We start from the raw sequence: 18,892 nt of genomic DNA, 5'->3' as shown, positions 1-18,892 counted from the left end.
CTTGTTTTCATTCCATAGACTGTAAAAAAAGATGGATGACACACATTCACTCTCCTCCATTGTAGAAAAGTGAAGCCACCAATGTCCCAATGGCACTGACATCTTGGAACCTGAGTCTGCGCAATAGTGAGCGTGAAGTGGAGCCTCGGTATCAAGGCCTCGCTCACACCTCCACAGAAACGGTAAGTACAGTTTACTGCTGAACAACTCATTATGTTGGTGTGAAATAAACAGTTATGGAAATATGGAAATTAAAGTTAAAGCCCCATTCCCCTTCCGAAGGTCCCAAAAAAAGTCAGTTGGTGCCTCAGTGACTTCGCTCAGAGAAGCTGTCAGTCACAGCTATCAACCATGACGTCCCCGTTTTTATAGTATCAAATAACTAACTAAAACCGAACTTATTTAAAAAAAACTAACACTTCAACTTACATCAGCGTGATAAAAACTACCTAAAATGACAGAAACCATCTTTGGCAAAAATGTGTTTGTTAGGTTGTCTTGTGTCCCAGATTACATGGTGAGGGCAGGGCGGAGTTCACAGGACTTTTGTGGCACACTTGTTTCATTCCCTGGCCATTACTATTTATGTAATGAAGTATGAGTGACCCCTGCTGGCATTATTTTGCATCATTCACCTTTCATTTTCTGAGGTGCTGAGGAATTATTTTTTTTACGTTTTATTTTTTAAGTATGGTATGTTCATCGAGTTACACTATCTCTTCTTATAGGTGAACATTATATTGTGTTAATAATTAAATAAATAAAACAGGTCATGAGAACAGTTCCTTGGTTTACAGTAAATTTAGAACAGGGGTTTTAGGCACTCCGCTCCACGTCCTGTCTAACAATGCCCTTAACTGTTCTAAATTCACTGTAAACCATGGCTTCACAGGGCTTATTGCTTTTATATTATTAATTTTGAATAATAATATTCTTTAATTCAACACGTGTTAAATATCTTTTTAATTTTTACAATACATTCATACATTCTTTTATTTTCAATTGTAGAATCAAATATTATATATTTACAGCAGGGATTGGCAGTGTTATTTTATGAATATTTATTTGCACAATAATATTGTACTGTTAAAATGAAAATCTAAATATGTGATCCTGTTCACATTTAGCTGAACGTGATCTCACCAAGTGCAAATTTTCCTTGATCAACATCTTTGTTGATCCTGCAACAACATTCCAATAAACCAATCAGATTTAAGGGACAAGTCCACAGTTTGTCAAGTTTAGGTTAGGTGCTTCTACACCAGTGTTGTTATCATTTACCTCTAGTTTTAGGGATTAGGTATGGGTAGAATTGGGTTTAGGGGTGGTATAGGGTTAGGACAACATTTTCGGACAGGAATGTTGTTCCAGGATCAACAAGATATTAGCAAAATCATGGTGACTTCGCATTCATTACATACATGGCATGTAGAAGGGCGCTTCGGTGCATTTTCCCCAGTGCTCTTCTAATCTGTCTTTCCCAATGATGGGAGGCGGGGGCGGGGCTCAGAACGCTTTGAAAACAGATGCGGAGCGGCTCTTCTGCTCTGAGCGCCAGTGAGACGAACAGCACCATGACTGCGAACGCATACGACGTGATTGTGATTGGCGGAGGCATCTCAGGTTAGTCTCATCAAAATAGCTCATACAACTTCATATAATCTCATTGCAATTAACGCACTCTTAAAGAAACTTTGCATGGATGAAGATTACAGGCTGATGATTGTAATGCAATATAAGGCGCGCGACCGACCCATGCTGAACGATTATTCCATTTCCTAAGAAGCTTAGATGCCTAACACTGTATTATCGCTTCGTTTAAAAATAATAATGCATATTTACGTTTTAAATAGGACTCTGTTAGTTTTTCGAAAGGAAGGTTTTTAGTTCTGCAGACTTAAAGTGAATTTGTTCCCGATGTCACCTGAGCTTGCTCTTTCACTTCCGTGACATGATTATTTCATAATCATAACGCCAGAGGCATAGACCGTTAAGTGGCATGCAACAGTGCATTTGTGTAGTTGCTATATAACGTGTCAATGAACTTTTTTTTAATACTCAACGTCAAGATTTTAGTTTCAAATATAACGTTATATGTGTATATTTATATTTATAGGGCAAGTGTAGGCTATTCTTTTAAATCACGTTCACCTAGCCTTTTGTAACATTATGCTCACTTTGCATGTATAGACTAATAACGATAGACGAATGTAACTTTTTTGTTTATAGTAATTTTAGATGAATTATGTCAAACTACATAACACTAGACACTGTTTTCGATGTCAACTACTACCCATCCTTATTACATGGCTCTCTGGAATACTTGATTCTGATTGGTCAATCACTGGAGCGATGTTGTATAACTGTTCACTCATCCATGTGTGAGAATAATTTTAACTGAATATTCAAACTCAAATCAATATTTCATGTCCATGTATTTATTTGAAAAAGAACTTTAGAAATAATAGTCTTGTTAGATGCAACAGGTTCTCAAAATAGAGGCATTTTTACACTTGAATTTATTAAACTAAGAACATGGTTATTTTGTTTCACAATGTTGAGTAGTAGTTGACATGTCTTGTCATGACATTGCATCTCTCTCTCTCTCTCTCTCTCTCTCTCTCTCTCTCTCTCTCTCTCTCTCATACACCTCTGAAGCCTATATCCATGATATTGTATACTACATTTTTAAAACTACTTTATATTTTATAATTATTATGCATGCAGCTTGTATTGCCTCATAAAATATACCTGTGTGTGTGTGTGTGTGTGTGTGTGTGTGTGTGTGTGTGTGTGTGTGTGTGTGTGTGTGTGTGTGTGTGTGTGTGTGTGTGTGTGTGTGTGTGTGTGTGTGTGTGTGTGTGTGTGTGTGTGTGTGTGTAGTCTTTAAAAAAATTATCACACTGCAAGAGCATTCAAAATGAAATAAAGAATGCAAAAAAATGTGTTTAAACCGGTCATAAAAAATGTGGTGAACTTAAAATATACACTTCCCCTTGTATATTAATATACATTTTAATCTAAACAGACTCTACAGAAAATTCCTTAAAATAGGTAAACTATCCACATACACTGCAGTACTCGCATGCACATACTTGCAGCGGTGCAGGGCTACATAGCGTAGTTTTAACCCTTATAAAATTGAAAGTGTGAAGCATTGCTTTGAAGAATGTTCATGCTGCTCAGGGTTAAATAAGACGTTAAGTGCTGAGTGAAAAGGCTAAACCTGTCACACTTTGGTATCACAATCCAGTGCAAATAATAATATGCATTGGCCCTAGTGGAGGGGATCTCAGTGTTTTGACCCACTCTTCCCTGGCAAGTTTATTTCACTGAGATTGTAGAGAGATTTATTAATATATTGCACTACGATAGGATGCAGAATTGATTAGAAAATACTACGTGATAAGATCTTTTTTTTAGTCAGTCCTCCTAGCATGTGTAAAGTATAGAGTAGAGTGAAAGCATAGCATAATGTCTTTACAGTTATAACCTAACAGGAAATTCCATTCCTGTCGTGTAAACGGACTTGTTCCCACAGTGAATAATGCATTATAATATATAGACTTGACAATTTAAACCCAGCTCAGAGGGCGTGCACACTGGATGAAATATTGATTGTGCAAGAACGACATTCTTGAAAACAGAACCGAGCAAAACAGGGTCAAGATGTCCTTGTGATAATCTGCTGGAAACATTCTTTCTTGTCATACAGGCGGTTTTGTCAATTTATTTTTTATGATATGCAAGAGGACCACAGAATCAAGTCAAATGTTTGAGTCTATATTGTTAAATGTGAGGATAGTAAGGTGTCTGTTTGCAAAGTTGCCCACAGTTTAATAACTCATGACCACCTTATATACCAGTTTGCAATATAACGCACTGTTTCTGTACAGCTGAAATAACTGGAAGCCTCTCTCATTCAAGCTGAAAATGGACAAACCCACTCTTACATAAAAAATAAGGTAGATAGTCTACTGATTGTAAAAAAACAACAAAGGTGTACCACTGGAGTGCCAGTCAGACTACTACTCTGCTTGAAGAAAACTAATCAATGTAATCAGTCACTATTATGTAACAAGGCCACACATGTTGCACTATGGACCCAGTATCACCCTATTCATTGCTATAAAACCTTTTATCAGCAACAGAACTTTGATTCCCTGCCAAGTTTCTAACAGTCAGTGCTTAACAAACTGCACGTTTGAGTCTGTAAAACGTTTGTCATTCGTGCATGTGTGCGATATTGCACATACTCAGTAGTTTGAGGCTACACAATTCAACCTCTGGTCAAAGTTGCCGTGCAATTCCTGCAGTGGCGCATACGTTATGTTTTATGATATGTATGATCTGATTTGTCCAGTATTGCACCTTTTTCATTGCAGTTACTTGAAGTAGAAAAGAGTAGAAAGACAAAAAAATGTCTTTCATAAATTGGTTGTCATCTTATAGTTGTTGGATATGCAGATGTTTTTCACCTGTTGGCCTTTGAAGGAGATAAGAGTTTCCTCTTCTAACCAAACCTCAAAAGTGAGTTGCTTCAGGGACCTTTTAATAACGACCCAGCACTCCCTGTAAATCTAATTACTATGTGCAAAGCTACTGGAGGTGCTTGGGGAGACAACACTTTGGCAGAACTGGTAAACAAAACTGACAACTCATTTTGTATGCTCCCCAGGATCCTAGAACATGGGAGGGCTAATGTGTAATATTTGTGTCTGTTGTCAAGTGCCACAGGGGCTGTACTTGACATAGAGGAGAGACAACTGACTTCTTTCAGCTAAACAATGGAAATGACACCTTTACTTTTATTGTTTCATGTCAACAACTGAAGTATATTGTCACTGTTGTAAATACAGTTTACATTTATTCCGTATTCATTTGTTAAAGGTGAAGTGTGAGTGTGTCATTTCCTGTATCTGAAAGAGTAAAGCATGGCACTAGCAACGCAATTGCTAGTGTCATTGGTTCGATTCCCAGGGAATGCATAAACTGATAAAATGTATAGGCCTAACTTAAATGCAATGTTGAAGTCGTTTTGGATAAAAGCATCTGCCCATTTCTAAATTATGGGTGTGCAAAAGTGGCTGTCATGATACTAGGATGTTTTAGGTGGTTGCTAGGATGTTACCATTTGGTTGTTAAGGTGTTCTGGTTGCTAGGGTGTTGATAGGTGGATAATTTCAAAACAAAAGAGCCCAAGTCTCTATTTCGTTTGGTCTCTAAAGGAGAGACTCAAGCTGAATCCAATGTAAGGTTATTGGATTTTTCGGCCATTTTAAAATAAAAATCGCAAGTCAAGCTGCTTAGAAAAGTTATGGCGCACCTCTCTTCAACAAGTTGCACAGTTTGAAGTATCATTAAGTCCGTAGCACAAATTTCGAGGGACAAGTCACATTGCAAAGTTTGTTCACATTTTGGTGTTTGTATTCATTTTTTTCTCTCTCTGTCATTGGTCAGAAAAACAAAAGCCTTTTTTCCACCATCTGGCCAAACCATTCTCGTTGTTTAACCATTCCATTCTCGGCCAATCCGTCCCAGCCGGTACGGATATGGTTTAATTTTCCACTGTGGGGCTGATAACAGAGCTGTTTGGAATGTAATACAAATGTGTCAGTTGTTACCTTCACAACGCAAGAGTTTATAGACGGTATATGTAAATAGCGACTGGGTTACGGAGGATGATCAGATATAGGCCTCTCTATTATTAACTTGTTTACTTCACTCAAATAGCACGCTTGGACAGCTACAGAGAAACTGGTAACCATTGGTTGAGCCAGTTTGAATGTGTTGGAATGGACGAAATGTTCAAATAAACAGAGTAATGCTGTGATAGCACCACAGAGCACCTATGTTTACTCCTCAGAGAAATCAACCTGCAGATGACTTGCTGATAGTTAAATGTGCATATCAAGCTGAGAAATTAGAAAGTATTTTTGCATAATTACTTCACTTTTATGTGCTTACATGTACAAATAGCTGTCAGAAACAGTTTTACAATTGAACATACTGAGAAGTGTTTCAAATAACAAAAGCATTAGGGAGTTGTTTTGCTCAGAACTCTAGTAGGTCTCAGCAGCAGCTCTCATGGGGTGAGCAAGTGAAAGGCAGGAATTCCACATCTAATTGCAGAGGCTGTTGACACTGACGCTTCCCGGTGAGTGCCCTGCTCTTACTAAAGAACTTCGGCATTCTTACTTTGGAAGTCAGCCAGAAAATACAGGAAACATGTAGATTCACATGCCAGTTGTGTGGTGTGTCAGAATAGGCCACTTTTGCAGTGTGTTTTGTACTTCTTGATTTATTACGTATACCTGTTCAAGTGTATGTTTTTAATGATGGCTTTGCAAAGTACACTACCATTCAAAACAATTGAATGCAAAGACATTTAAAATGTTACAAATGGTTTGTGTTTCAAATAAATGCTGTTCCTTTTAACTTTCTATTCGTCAAAGAAGCCTGAAAAACTACATAAAAGTCTTAGCAAAAATATTAAGTAGCACAACTTAATATTAAGTAGCACAACAAGTTTCTTGCCCACCAAATCAGCATATTAGAATGATTTCTGAAGGATCATGTGACACTGAAGACTGGAGCAATGGAAAAGTCAGCTTTGCATTTGTAACATCATAGTTTTGACTGTATTTTTGATCAAATAAAACTTGCTGTGAACGGTAGTGCAAAAAATGTGTCTGCCAGGTCTTGCACAGAATTAGCTGAAAAATAAACGGACTTTATGCTGCTTCAATTGCTTAAAGTTAAACATTTCTCAATTTTGTCGCCTCAGACACTGCCACATTGCCAGTAGCTGCAGTCACTCGTGTTCATGGAAATGACCAGCTCTCATAGACAATAAAATACTTTTGGTTGCTTTGTCGCAAATAAGGCAACAACATCCCTTCAAAATAAAGAAAACAATGTTTAATCGGTAATAAATGGATCTCTGAAGATCAATGTAAGCACAATTGCAAACATTGATTTTCAGAGCTCAGCACATTTTGATGCATTTAGAATCAGCACTGCTTTCATAGTGGTACAACAAACATATGAACTTGGAAAAATATGTCTGCATAATGCTTTGAGAGTGCTAGGGAATTACTCGGATGCCTTTTTGCTGTGTCCTCTTAGCTTGTGTAAACAAACGTCATTGGCCTGTTTTTTCCCCCACTGAGCCACGCAGAGCCTGACTCCAGCTTGACTGGCTTCGTTATGCAACTTAAGATAATACCGCTCTGTTTCTCTGTTAGACGAACAACTGTCCTTGGGATTGCCAGGAGAACATGCCATTTCACTGATCTCTCTAATTTGTTTTTCAATAATGCATCCAAACGTCAATGTTGCAGCATATTGGAGAAAGCAATTGCTTCTAAGAACGTGAAACATCATGAACTGTACTCACGTATGTCACATATATACATGCATGCTCATTTTCTTTATTTTTACATTTAGATCACTTTGCCATCATCTAACGTTCACTTAACGTTAATCTTTAAAAAAAACAGTAATTTTAATAAAGCTGTTAAATATAATCTTTAGCTCATCTCAGTGTCACAAACTGTCAGTTTAGTTTTCATTCTCATGAACTTTTAGTTTGCTTATCATTATTTCCTGTTGTCTTTGTTCACGTTTCCCGCCACTTGTTTGTTACCATGGAAATTCATTTAATCATCACAGCCGTTCGTATTTGATTTCATTATCAGTGTATAAGTTCCTTTGTTTCCTCAGTTCTTGGTAGGTTGTTGTTTGTGTCCAGAGCACATTGTTACACGTGCTGGATTATTCTGAGTTTATTTTATCATTAAATCTCTTAGTATTTGGAACCTGTCTGACTCTTCATCATCTTTGGATCTTCATATTGTAACACTCAGAAGTATTTATTTAATTTTATTATAATAATAATTTTTTATACTGTACACATTATAATGTTGGGATGCCTAAATTCTAGGGATGCATGATATATCGGCCACCATATCGGTATCGAGAAAATTTGGCCGATATATTAAAGCTGATAAATAATGGATTGGTTCCTTCCGATGCACACTGTTTGCCATATTGGTTTGAATTGCTTGAAATATGATTGGAATCGCTTCAAAAAACCAAAAATACAGTTAAGTGCAACATGTGCAGCACAAGTCTGTCATATAGGCTACAATAAAATTATAATGAGAACATTATAATTGTGTGCTTGCATGGATTTTAATGGGGAGACTTTTGTTTTTGTAATCAGGCTCTCAAAATTATATAATCAAAATTATATTTAGATTTATCTACCAATATTTTGGTTATCGGCTTTCAAATATAAAGAATTATCGGTTATCGATATCTGCCAAAATTGTCATATTGGTGCATCCCTACTTAGTTCACTTCTAGCAATTTATTTAGACAAAATTTGACAGTTTTGAGATTATACATTTATTGTTATTGGTATAACATGAGCATATTTATCTGTTGATCAGTATTGGATATAATTGTTATATTGGTCCATTCCTACCTTTTTTAAGAAGTCAACAAAACCCTTTCAAAGTACTGGTTACTTTTGTCTTGTGGAATAATTGATGAATGAGCTGCTTGCTTTATTTTAATTGAGAAATTCCTTGAGAGATGAACCACAGACTTAAAGGTGGCCTGTGTCACCTCCCATTAACAGCATGGTCAGTGTTAATGTGTTGTGATAATGTGATTCTGCAATTACCACCACAGCTGACAGACATAGCCTGTGATTCTTTTTGGTCTGTAATATCAGGTTTAATCAGGGTTTGTAAGAGTGCAAACAAAGCAATTAGGTTTAGATTGTGGTATTAATACAGAGGGCGTTTTGTAATCTAATATAGTTCTAGACCTGACCTTTCAAACAGAGTTGTAAACTAATCCTGCCTATTTTGGAAAAAGACATATTAACGCAGAGAAAAAGTGCTTATACGGTTACAGGTTAATTGTTTTCCTCAATGTGACACAGTGTTGCAATTACTCTTGCCAAATTTTACAAACATAAATGCACAGTAAATAATGTGAATATTTCAGATTTTCATATTACTTGTTTGCATTGCCCATGAATGTTGCCTGCATGAATGCACTTAAGTTACATATTTAGTTCTAGATTTAAATATGGATTTAAACTTTATGATAAAATATTTCTTAAAGAAATAAAATCGGAACATTTGGCCTTTAAAAGTTTTAGTTCTCATTTTGTTTAAGTATGGATGGTTTTGGTGGTCAATAGCAGCATCTCATAATTGTGCAGTAGGTGAAGAGAACACCTGTTCTTCTCACAGAACAAATTGATATGCTGCATAAGATCCAGATCAGACCTATAAACTGATATGTCGTGTGATTTACTGTCTTAACCTTTAGTTTGTTGTCTTATTGAAAACCCTAACCTTGTTATGTCATGTCATTTAGAGCTAGAGTGCACAGCAGATTCTTGTTTCCAGTGAATACAGGAAGGTAATTGGTGTAGATTTACCTTTGCCAAGCAACTGCATCTTTATATGTACTGTTGCCATGGCAACCCATCCACCCGCAGACTCTTGCTTCCCAGTAAATGGCCCCCTGAACTGGTGCCAACAAAGGGAGTGAATCCTAAATATGTTGTTTTATCATAATCAGCTTGGTCTCTAATAATATTGAACAAGGTCAGAGGAAGTTTTTAGACCCAACACAGTTGCATATTGTTCCCTAGATCCTCTATTAGGGCACAAAAATGAAGCACTGCTTGTAAAATATCACTATTAGAATAATAGATATATTTATCCTATTGGAGCTTGCTATTACTTACAACATTTCCCAGATCCACAGAACATGTTTTTTAAATGTATAGTTGTTTAAATGCAACATAAGATGAAGAAATTAAATGGATGGGAAAATACAGATGAATTGGGTGGAAATGCCAGGAATAGAAGAAAACAAGAGGCTGAAAGGGTTAGTTCACCCAAAAATGAAAATTGATGTCATTAATTCATTACTCACCCTCGTGTCGTTCAAAACCCGTTAGACCTGCGTTCATCTTCAGAACACAAATGAAAATATTTCTGATGAAATTCGAGCGCTTTCTGTCCCACCCATAGGCTGCAACGTTATAACCACTTTCTAGGCTCAGAAAGGTAGTAAAGACTTGTTAAAATAGTCCATGTGACTACAGTGGTTCAACCTAAATGTTATGAAGCGACGAGAATACTTTTTGTGTGCAAAAAACCCCCACTTTATTCAACAATTTCTTCTCTTCCGTGTCAGTCTCTGACGTTGTTCTCATCACTTCATATTCATAACATTAAGGTTGAACCACTGTAGTCACATGGACTATTTGAACAAGTCTTTACTACCTTTCTGGGCCTAGAAAGTGGTTATAATCTTGCAGTCTATGGGTGGTCAGAAAGCACTCGGATTTCATCAAAAATATCTTCATTTGTTTTCCGAAGATGAACACAGATCTTAAAGGTTTGGAAAAGACATGAGGGTAAGTAATTAATAACAGAATTTGAATTTTTGGGTGAACTAACCGTTGAAAGAGCTTTACTGAGACTTTTCCAGTCAAAGACGTGCTCTTTGATCTCCCAGATTTCTCTTCAAAGAAAGTTTGACCTTTTCCTCAGTGGTTTGACAATCCCACTGTGTTAATTTTTCTCCTGTTCTGTGGTGGATGTTATTCTGTTGCATGCTTTAAAGTTGAACTCAAGTCTTTATTTAATATTTAAACTGAATTAGTCGTGCTAAACATATGCATCTTTGTAGAGCCAGGATGTACATCAAAGTTCAGTTTTATTTAGAGCCATTTATAATGGTAATGGCCAAAAGTGATGTCCAGCCTAGGAAAATTTACAATTTCACCTTTTATTAAAATGTACATTTAAATCATACAGTTGAGTAAAAATCGATGTCACTCAAGTCTTCTTCACTGTGATTTGTTCCGGTGGTTGGTTTGTAATGATCTAAGCTAATCATATGACTGTTAGTTCTACTGTGTTAAGCACTTTTTGGTTAAGTATATTACGGCCGTTGGCGCCAATGGCCTCATGGTCCGTGCGCCGACATGTATCGCCTTTGCGCTCGGGCGGCCCGAGTTCGAGTCCCGGCTCGTGGACCTTTCCCGATCCCATACCCCGTCTCTCTCCCACCTCGTTTCCTGTCATCTCTCTACTGTCCTGTCACAATAAAAGGAAAATCACCCCAAAAAACGATATAATAAAAAAATATATATATTATGGCCTTTGACCTGAGCATCCTTAGTCTGCATTTCTCTGTACATTTAATGTTGAAAATACCCATTACATAAAATATTTCTATCACACTTGCTGTCATACAAAGAAATGATGAACACATGCAAAAACAAGATAGAAGGTTATGTTGTAGTCAGTGTTCTCAACCAGTAAGCTGTAGTTTGCCTTTTTTGCCAAAACTTTTTGTCAGATAAATACCTAGTTTAGTGTGTTCTTCTCGTATATTTAAAATAATGATTTTAAAAAATGATGTGATTTTTGACATTTTAGACTCATTCCTTATCACTGTATCATTTGGCAAAATTAGTCTTAGGTATTTATTAGTCCTTGGCTTATTTCACAGAGCAGTGTTTCAGTAGCAGTATCCTGATTGGTGGGATGATATTTTAAGCTTTTTTGGCTTGGTGACTTTTTTTCAAAGATTATTGTCTGTATTTCCACTGTATTTTGACCAAAATTGGTTCTTTTTGCTTATATTTCTGTTTTGGAAAGAGTAACTGCAACTTGATACTCAGTCTAAAAGTGTAGTAGTTCATAAAAAAAATAAAAAAACATCTGTAATTTACTCACCTTCATGTTATCTGGCAGTTGTCATTTTTCCAACATACTTGTCCAAAAGGCGACTATAGAAAAGACTATAGAAAAACTAATGATTTGTGTTAGTTTGCACAGTGCATTTGATTTAAGCTATTTTTAGTTACAGTTGTGTAAACAGAAGACATGATGAAGTGAAGGCTGGAAGTTGGGCTTGAAGAATAAAGGGTGGAGGACTAGAATGCAGAAACTACTTGAATCAATATATAAACTGGCAGGATGTCCAACTCTGAGACACAGTTGAACGACTGACGCATTTGCACAGATGTGAGCCCCCACTGATAAAAAAAACATGACTAAAAACATGAAACCACATGCATGTGCACAGACCAACAATTCAAATATTTAGCCAGTTTGCTGTGTGAAAGGCTACAATTGTGAGCTAATGAAAATCAAATGCAAAACTTTCTTGAGCTTGAACACACTTTGAGATTTTTACTGTGCTTTTACTGTTAATGTCTCCAGTATTTATTGTAAACATGTTGTTTTTAGCAAAGCGCAAGCTTCATTTTTGTATTCACTTGTGTGTGTTTACTTGGCAGAGGCAGAGTTCAGTCAGTGTGGTCCCTTCAGCGCTGCACTCGAATGACAAAGACCACAGCTACTATTGTGTTTCTGCCAACTTCAAGTGTTTTTCCAGCTTTTCCTGACCATTTTATGTCTCTGAAAGAAGAAAATATATGCTTGTGAGCCAGCCTTCCCTTACAAAAAGTGTTCTATTAGTATACTTCTTTTAAACTAAAAATAAGAAGGTATACTTTCAGTGTACATTTTATATACTTCTCAAAAATATACTTTATGTACTTCTCAGAAATATACTTAAAATTACACTAAAGTGTACTTGACTCATACTGAGAGAAAACTCCAAGTTTATTTGGCCTGTACTTGTACTCAATCTTTTGATCGAGATATACTTAAAAGTATAATTAAGTATTCAAAGTATACTTGGCTTGTAGTTGTGTTAACTCTTTTGATCGAGTAGCCTATTAAATATACTTTTTGTACATAGTTTTTCATATACAGTCTTATGAAACTTACATTGTTTGAAAATATTGATTAGAATATTGAGATAAAACAGATATGTTTCTAATTCTGCGTATCTGAATTTTTGTGTAGGCTAGTCCACTGGTAGTGTATAGGAATTTGACACATCTTCTAGTACAGAATCTCCGGATCAAAACACAGGAGAAGAAGAAGCTGAAACAAGTGATAGAAGATTGCTCACTCAAATGTAAAATAACGTGATAATCAAACATTAAACAGCGTGTAAATCAAAACTGCTTAATATTACCAAATGAAATGAAGCGTAACCAATGAAGAGAAAACGACTGTGAAGCTTTGGGGGTGTTGGACTCGATCTATCTACTCCATCTGTGTTTTGATCATCGTTCTGGATCTGATCAAGTCGTAGTCTTTGGCAAAAATTAGTTTTTTTCAACTCTTTTGTTTAAAATGTTGCCTTTCTTTATGAAACTTACCGACATTCAAGTGTTGATTAAAAAAGGATGCATGAAGCTAATAAAATGTTTTTAAAATTAAAGTACAGTTAAAGGTATTTTTCAAGTATAAAAAATAATATCTACATTTGAACAGCAGTATACTGCAAGTGCAAAAATGTTATGTTCACTTAAAGAAAACTTACAAGTATACTTGCAGTATAAACTACTAAACTAGTAGTTTACTGAGAGTACACTTCAGTGTGTACTTTCATAAACTAAAAAATTTACTACTTATATTAAAATAGTAAACTAAGTAGTTTATTACTCTTACACTTATAGTACACTTAAATGTATTCTTTTATATACTAAAAGTGGGCCAATTTAGTCCCAAGCAGTATTGAAATAGTATACTCACAAGTTTACTACAAGTACACATTGATATTAGTATACTTACTACATAAAGTATACTTCAAAAATATACTTGAACGTTACTTGAGGTATACTTCTTTTTCGTAAGGGTTCTCAAACGTGCGAGACCGATCTTTCTCAGATCTCACCGCTATTTATGTAAAAAGAGTTACAAACAGAAATGAATGCCACATATGGATTATATAATATTTTATACACATCACAGAGCTTTCAGATCTGTGTGTTTATGAGTATGCATGACTTTGTTTGCGCTGTGCTTGATATAATAGCATCAGATAGGCCAGTAATTGCTGACACGTGTGAAATATGAGGTTTCGTTGAATTGGTTCTTGGAACAATTCCGTCCTCCATTTCTTTGGGTTGAGACTAATACCTCCGCCTCATGCCACCTGGTTAAATAATCAGATTTCACTGCAGCGCATCTGTCTGTGAGCTCATTTGTCGTTTTGTGTCTCCGCTTTGTTCAGATAGGCAGCAAATTGGCTTACCTATGTTTAACTTACCAATGTTTTTTTTTTGTTTTTTTTCTGAGCAGCAAAAAACATGTTTACAAACCTGATCCAAACCAGGCTTTTAGTCTGAATGCTGGAAATTCATATTTCCCCCCCCCTTATTTTGGATACATATTTTACATCATGCAACGTTTGTAATATTGTCCAGAGCTGTATTCGAATATCATTTTGCTCTCCTTTTCGTCATATAGGGCCAGATCTACAAACCCTCTTTTGGCGTTAAAAAAATCAGGATTTACAGTTAGAAATTAGCGATGAAAAGTTAGTTTTGCACCCTTATTGCACATGCATTTGTAGGAGTTTTCCTTCAGCCGGCTACATTTATGGGTAATATAGTATTTAAATATATCATGCAACGTAATTTACTAAGGTTTGCGGTGATCAATTCAGTGGTATTTGCTCCATTATTATTTACCACCCAATGAAAGCATGTCTTATCCGATTTGGTACTTGAATTTTTGCCTTGTTGAATGTGTAAAATGTTCACCCTGTGAGTTCAGCATCATGATGGGATGTCATGATATATGGGATGGGATGACATGAGCTGAGACTTAATGTCTATTTTTCATCCTTTTCTTTCACACTGACATCCACTCTATTGTTGAATGAGACTCTCTTGACATCGTGCTAATGCATATAGTAACCAATGTTTACACGTAATATTGACTACGCTGTCTGAACAAACAGATCAGATTTCATCACTTGCAAAATGGACAGTCAGTTCTAAATATCATATTTGAAAACCAAATTGCATTTGTGTGTAGTGTGAACAAAGCCTTGGTGGTTCAACCAAAACATAATTTAGTAAAACAATCATTTCAAACCTGTCAGATATCAGCCTTCACAGCTGTGGCCAGGTTTTGTAAGCCTCTGCAGTTTATATGGGTCACTACCGGCCACAGTAGCCCAATCATGGAGAGTGTTTCAGATGTTTGTCCTGGGTGTTTGGGTAAACTGTTTGTCTGGGTGTTTGCAGTATTATGTAAGATTTCAAGGTCATGCTTTTGCCTCAGATGTCCTCTGCTGCATTGTCACATCACTGTGGCTATAAGCACACAGCATTTAAAAAATGGGTTAATTTTTCTATTTGTGAATTTATTTATTTTTAATGTTTGACATGCCATTGCCATGTGCTAAATTCCATTTGAAACTATTTTAAAATGCTTTTATCTAAATTTTGTGTAATAATTTTACTTGCAGCTTTTATAACCACATATTAGTTGTCGTAGGGACAAAAGGCCTTTAAAAATTGTAAAATATTTATCATTATTAATAAATTAACAATATAAATTTGGAAAAATAATGTCCACCTTATTTGTCAAACTACTCTTAAGCTACTTTAATTGTAGCTGAGTGCAGTCTTTTTACATGGTAAAAACCACATCATCAGAAATTCACAGGAGCAGTTTTACTTCCTCCGTAAGGAGAGGATGTGTGTGTGTGTGTGTGTGTGTGTGTGTGTGTGTGTGTGTGTGTGTGTGTGTGTGTGTGTGTGTGTGTGTGTGTGTGTGTGTGTGTGTGTGTGTGTGTGTGTGTGTGTGTGTGTGTGTGTGTGTGTGTGTGTGTGTGTGTGTGTGTGTGTGTGTGTGTGTGTGTGTGTGTGTTTGTGTGTGTGGAGACAGGAAACTTATGTGAATTGGTGTTTGGCTTTTTTTTTTTCTTCATGCAGGGAACCTAGTTTTTACTTCTGGCTTCCAGTTGTGAGTTTATTGCTGACACTATCACTACACAGCCTCAGGGGTTTAAACAGGAATCCAATGATTACAGGGAAGATACAAAGATAATATAACTGTTTTATACTAATGTTTTTCCCCAAGGGACATCTTTAGGCCTGTTCACAACAAGAATGAGAACTATATTTGTCACGATTTTGGGTTTGTTCTTGTCATGTTTCTGTGTCATGTCATGTTTTCTTGTCTGTCATGTGACCCTTGTAAGCCATGTGATCCTGCCATGTGTTCCCTTGTCTGATGTGTCATGTTGTCATTGGTTCATTGTTTCATTGTTCACAGGTGTCCCTTGTCTAGTCATTAGTCTTGTGTATTTAAGCCCTCATGTTTGCCATGTGTCTTGGTCAAGTGTTGTTTTCTGTAATCTGCTGTGTTTTAAGTTCGTTCATGCTTTGGTTTTTGTTTTCATGCCATGCTTTTGTTTTTTGTTTGGTTTTGTTTATAATAAACTGCACTTGGGTTCTCATCTCTCAACTTGCCTCTAGTGGATACTTATTACAATATTACTGTCCACACCAGTGAATAATATCGTTCTGTTTATTCTAAATACATGCTGCAGTTTTGTCGTTTGCCGCTTTAAATGCTCAAGCTTTTTAAAGTTGGAAGGATTCTGATTGGCTGTCAATGTCTTAATCGTTCTTGGTGTGAACAAGCCTTTAGATTCTGTAAAGATTTTTTTTTTCTTTCTCATTTACCCATAACACAAAGGCTTCAATAATAAGGCCCGAGTCTGTGAGTGAGTTTCAGTCCAGCTGGTGATGTCATTTGCACTATAGGCCCAGTGCTGTGTTGTCACTATGAATTACTTTTTTCTTTTTCTTTTGATCATGTACATATGTTTATATTTCTTGAAACTTTAACATTTGGCTCTCTGTGATAGACTAAAAATTGTTATTGGGAGATTGGACTGATTAAGTATGTCACCAGATAATTTCAAAATAAAATAGAAAACAGTTGCTTTTAAATTGTAATAATATTTCACAATATTACTGTTTTTAATTTTAATTTAATGAAAAAAAAAAAATATATTGTATCATGTTTGTGGCAATTCCTGGGAAAGGTTGGCAGAGCAAGTAATAACCACAGGCCAAACCAGAACTGCATTAAAACATTGTTGTTGAGCCCTGCAGATTTCCACAGACTTGGAAACACACCCTATTCACAAAGTTCCACACATCCCCTACTCCTTGCGGCTTATTTGATTATAGTTTCAGTTACTGCTATGAATATACAGTAGCACTCTCAGTCCATTTGACAAATTTTACCAAACATCAGCACAGAAAAATATAAAAATGTCAGCTCACATGTGGCTGGCACATTTGCCAAGTATTTTACATTGTACAAGGCAAGCCAGAACCTAGTGCCTTCCCATTGGAGGTTGAGGCAAGTGATGTAAAATATTGTTCACATAGAAGAGGTTTAAATATGTAGATTTTATTTTTAAAAGGCCATTCATAATATCACACACAATAGAAAGCCTGTAAAAATGGTAGCTATGCAGTCAGATAGGAAATATGTTTTCAAGACAAGAACGACCTTTAATATTATGAGGACAGAAACAGTTTGGAAATAGTTATTTTCAACTAGACCACAGGCTTCCAGCATCTTAAATGTACTCTAAAGTTTTCCTAAAGTTTTTGAAGCTTAGCGGTTAGCCAAAGTGCTGGTGAAACAAGTTCTGATTCATTTGCCTCTCTCTCCTCATCATTTCTTGTTGTCTCCCCTATAAAATAAATCTTCTCTAAGACAAGTATAGTAAATATTGGTGCATATGTCTACTAAAATCTTACACTGCATTTCTACACTCCCTATTGACAGGTCTGAGTGCTGCCAAGCTGTTGGTGGAGAGCGGCCTGAATCCTGTCCTCCTGGAAGCCAGGAACCGTGTTGGTGGAAGAACCTTTACTGTTCATGTAAGATACTCAACTCATGGAATCAAATCAAATGACTTCATTTCAGCACAAATAGTCTGCTTCTACATGTGTGTTAAGACTATAGTCTATAGTCACAACGGGGGTGCGATATGTTTTGCCTACATTAAGATCCTAATTATTGTTTAAACAATGTGCAAACATTATGTTACTTACTTTGGAAAAACAAAATCAAACTCTCTCCACACACTTACTGTGATGTTGCCTATTAGAAAAATCATTGGATTTTTTAGGTCGCTTCATATTTCAGTATTCAAAAGTGTATTTTTAAAACGTTATTTATGTAATTGTAATTGCATTCATGCCACCTTCACTGAAAAAAACAATAAGTAAAATTTACTCAATTTTTCTCAGGCAAGTTTTTGCACGAAATTTTTTTAAGTAAATTTCACATATGGAATTAAGTAAACTCTACTTAACTAAGTTAAGTGAAAGTAACAAAGAAAATAAGTAATTTTTACTTGGCTAGTAAAAGGTTGAGTAATATTTATTTAATTGAAGTTTCCTTTGCAATACATTTCACTCTAACAATATATTATTGAATTAAGTATATGCTTTACTTAAAAATAATGTAATTAATACAATAGAAATTGTGTAACACAGCATATCTACATATCAGATGTTATGCATTATGTGAACGCAGAGACCTCAATACTTGGTAGACAATACACAATGACGGTAACATTTGATGGATCGTTTTTGTGTTTGAATGTGTCATTTTGAGTAGAAAATGAACTCCAAATGTCACAAAATGGCATGTTACTTATCCTAACAACAAAAGCAATGATGAAACAGTGTAAATACAGTTTGAAAACAGTGAAAAATCAACCTCATTAATTATTCAAGGCCCAGTGCATGATGGGAACACCAGTATCAGAAAAGTTGAGTAATTTTACTTAATTTTATAACGTTGATATTTACGCTTTCATTTCTACACGCTTGAATTGAGTACTAATATAGAATTTACTTAATTTTTTTAAACTCTTGCCTGAACTAACTTTTTCATGTAAATTACATTGTTTTTTTCTGTAGTATTTACTTTAC

At 35.8% G+C, this 18,892-nt stretch overlaps 1 protein-coding gene across 1 annotated transcript in view; it reads left to right on the top strand.

The window, feature by feature from the left end:
• Positions 1 to 1,507: 1,507 nt before the first annotated feature.
• Positions 1,508 to 18,892, top strand: part of mao (monoamine oxidase) — a 35,441-nt gene continuing 18,056 nt past the window's right edge. The window contains exons 1-2 of the mRNA XM_082174512.1: positions 1,508 to 1,623; positions 17,736 to 17,830. Coding sequence (XP_082030638.1) covers positions 1,527 to 1,623; positions 17,736 to 17,830 — 192 coding nt within the window. The 5' untranslated portion in view covers positions 1,508 to 1,526. The remainder of the gene's footprint in view (positions 1,624 to 17,735; positions 17,831 to 18,892) is intronic.

The sequence above is a fragment of the Leuciscus leuciscus genome, assembly GCF_965113295.1.
Source record: "Leuciscus leuciscus genome assembly, chromosome: 7".
Classification (NCBI taxonomy): domain Eukaryota; kingdom Metazoa; phylum Chordata; class Actinopteri; order Cypriniformes; family Leuciscidae; genus Leuciscus; species Leuciscus leuciscus.
The sequence above is the reverse complement of the archived record's forward strand: the minus strand, read 5'-3'. Positions and strand labels throughout refer to the sequence as shown.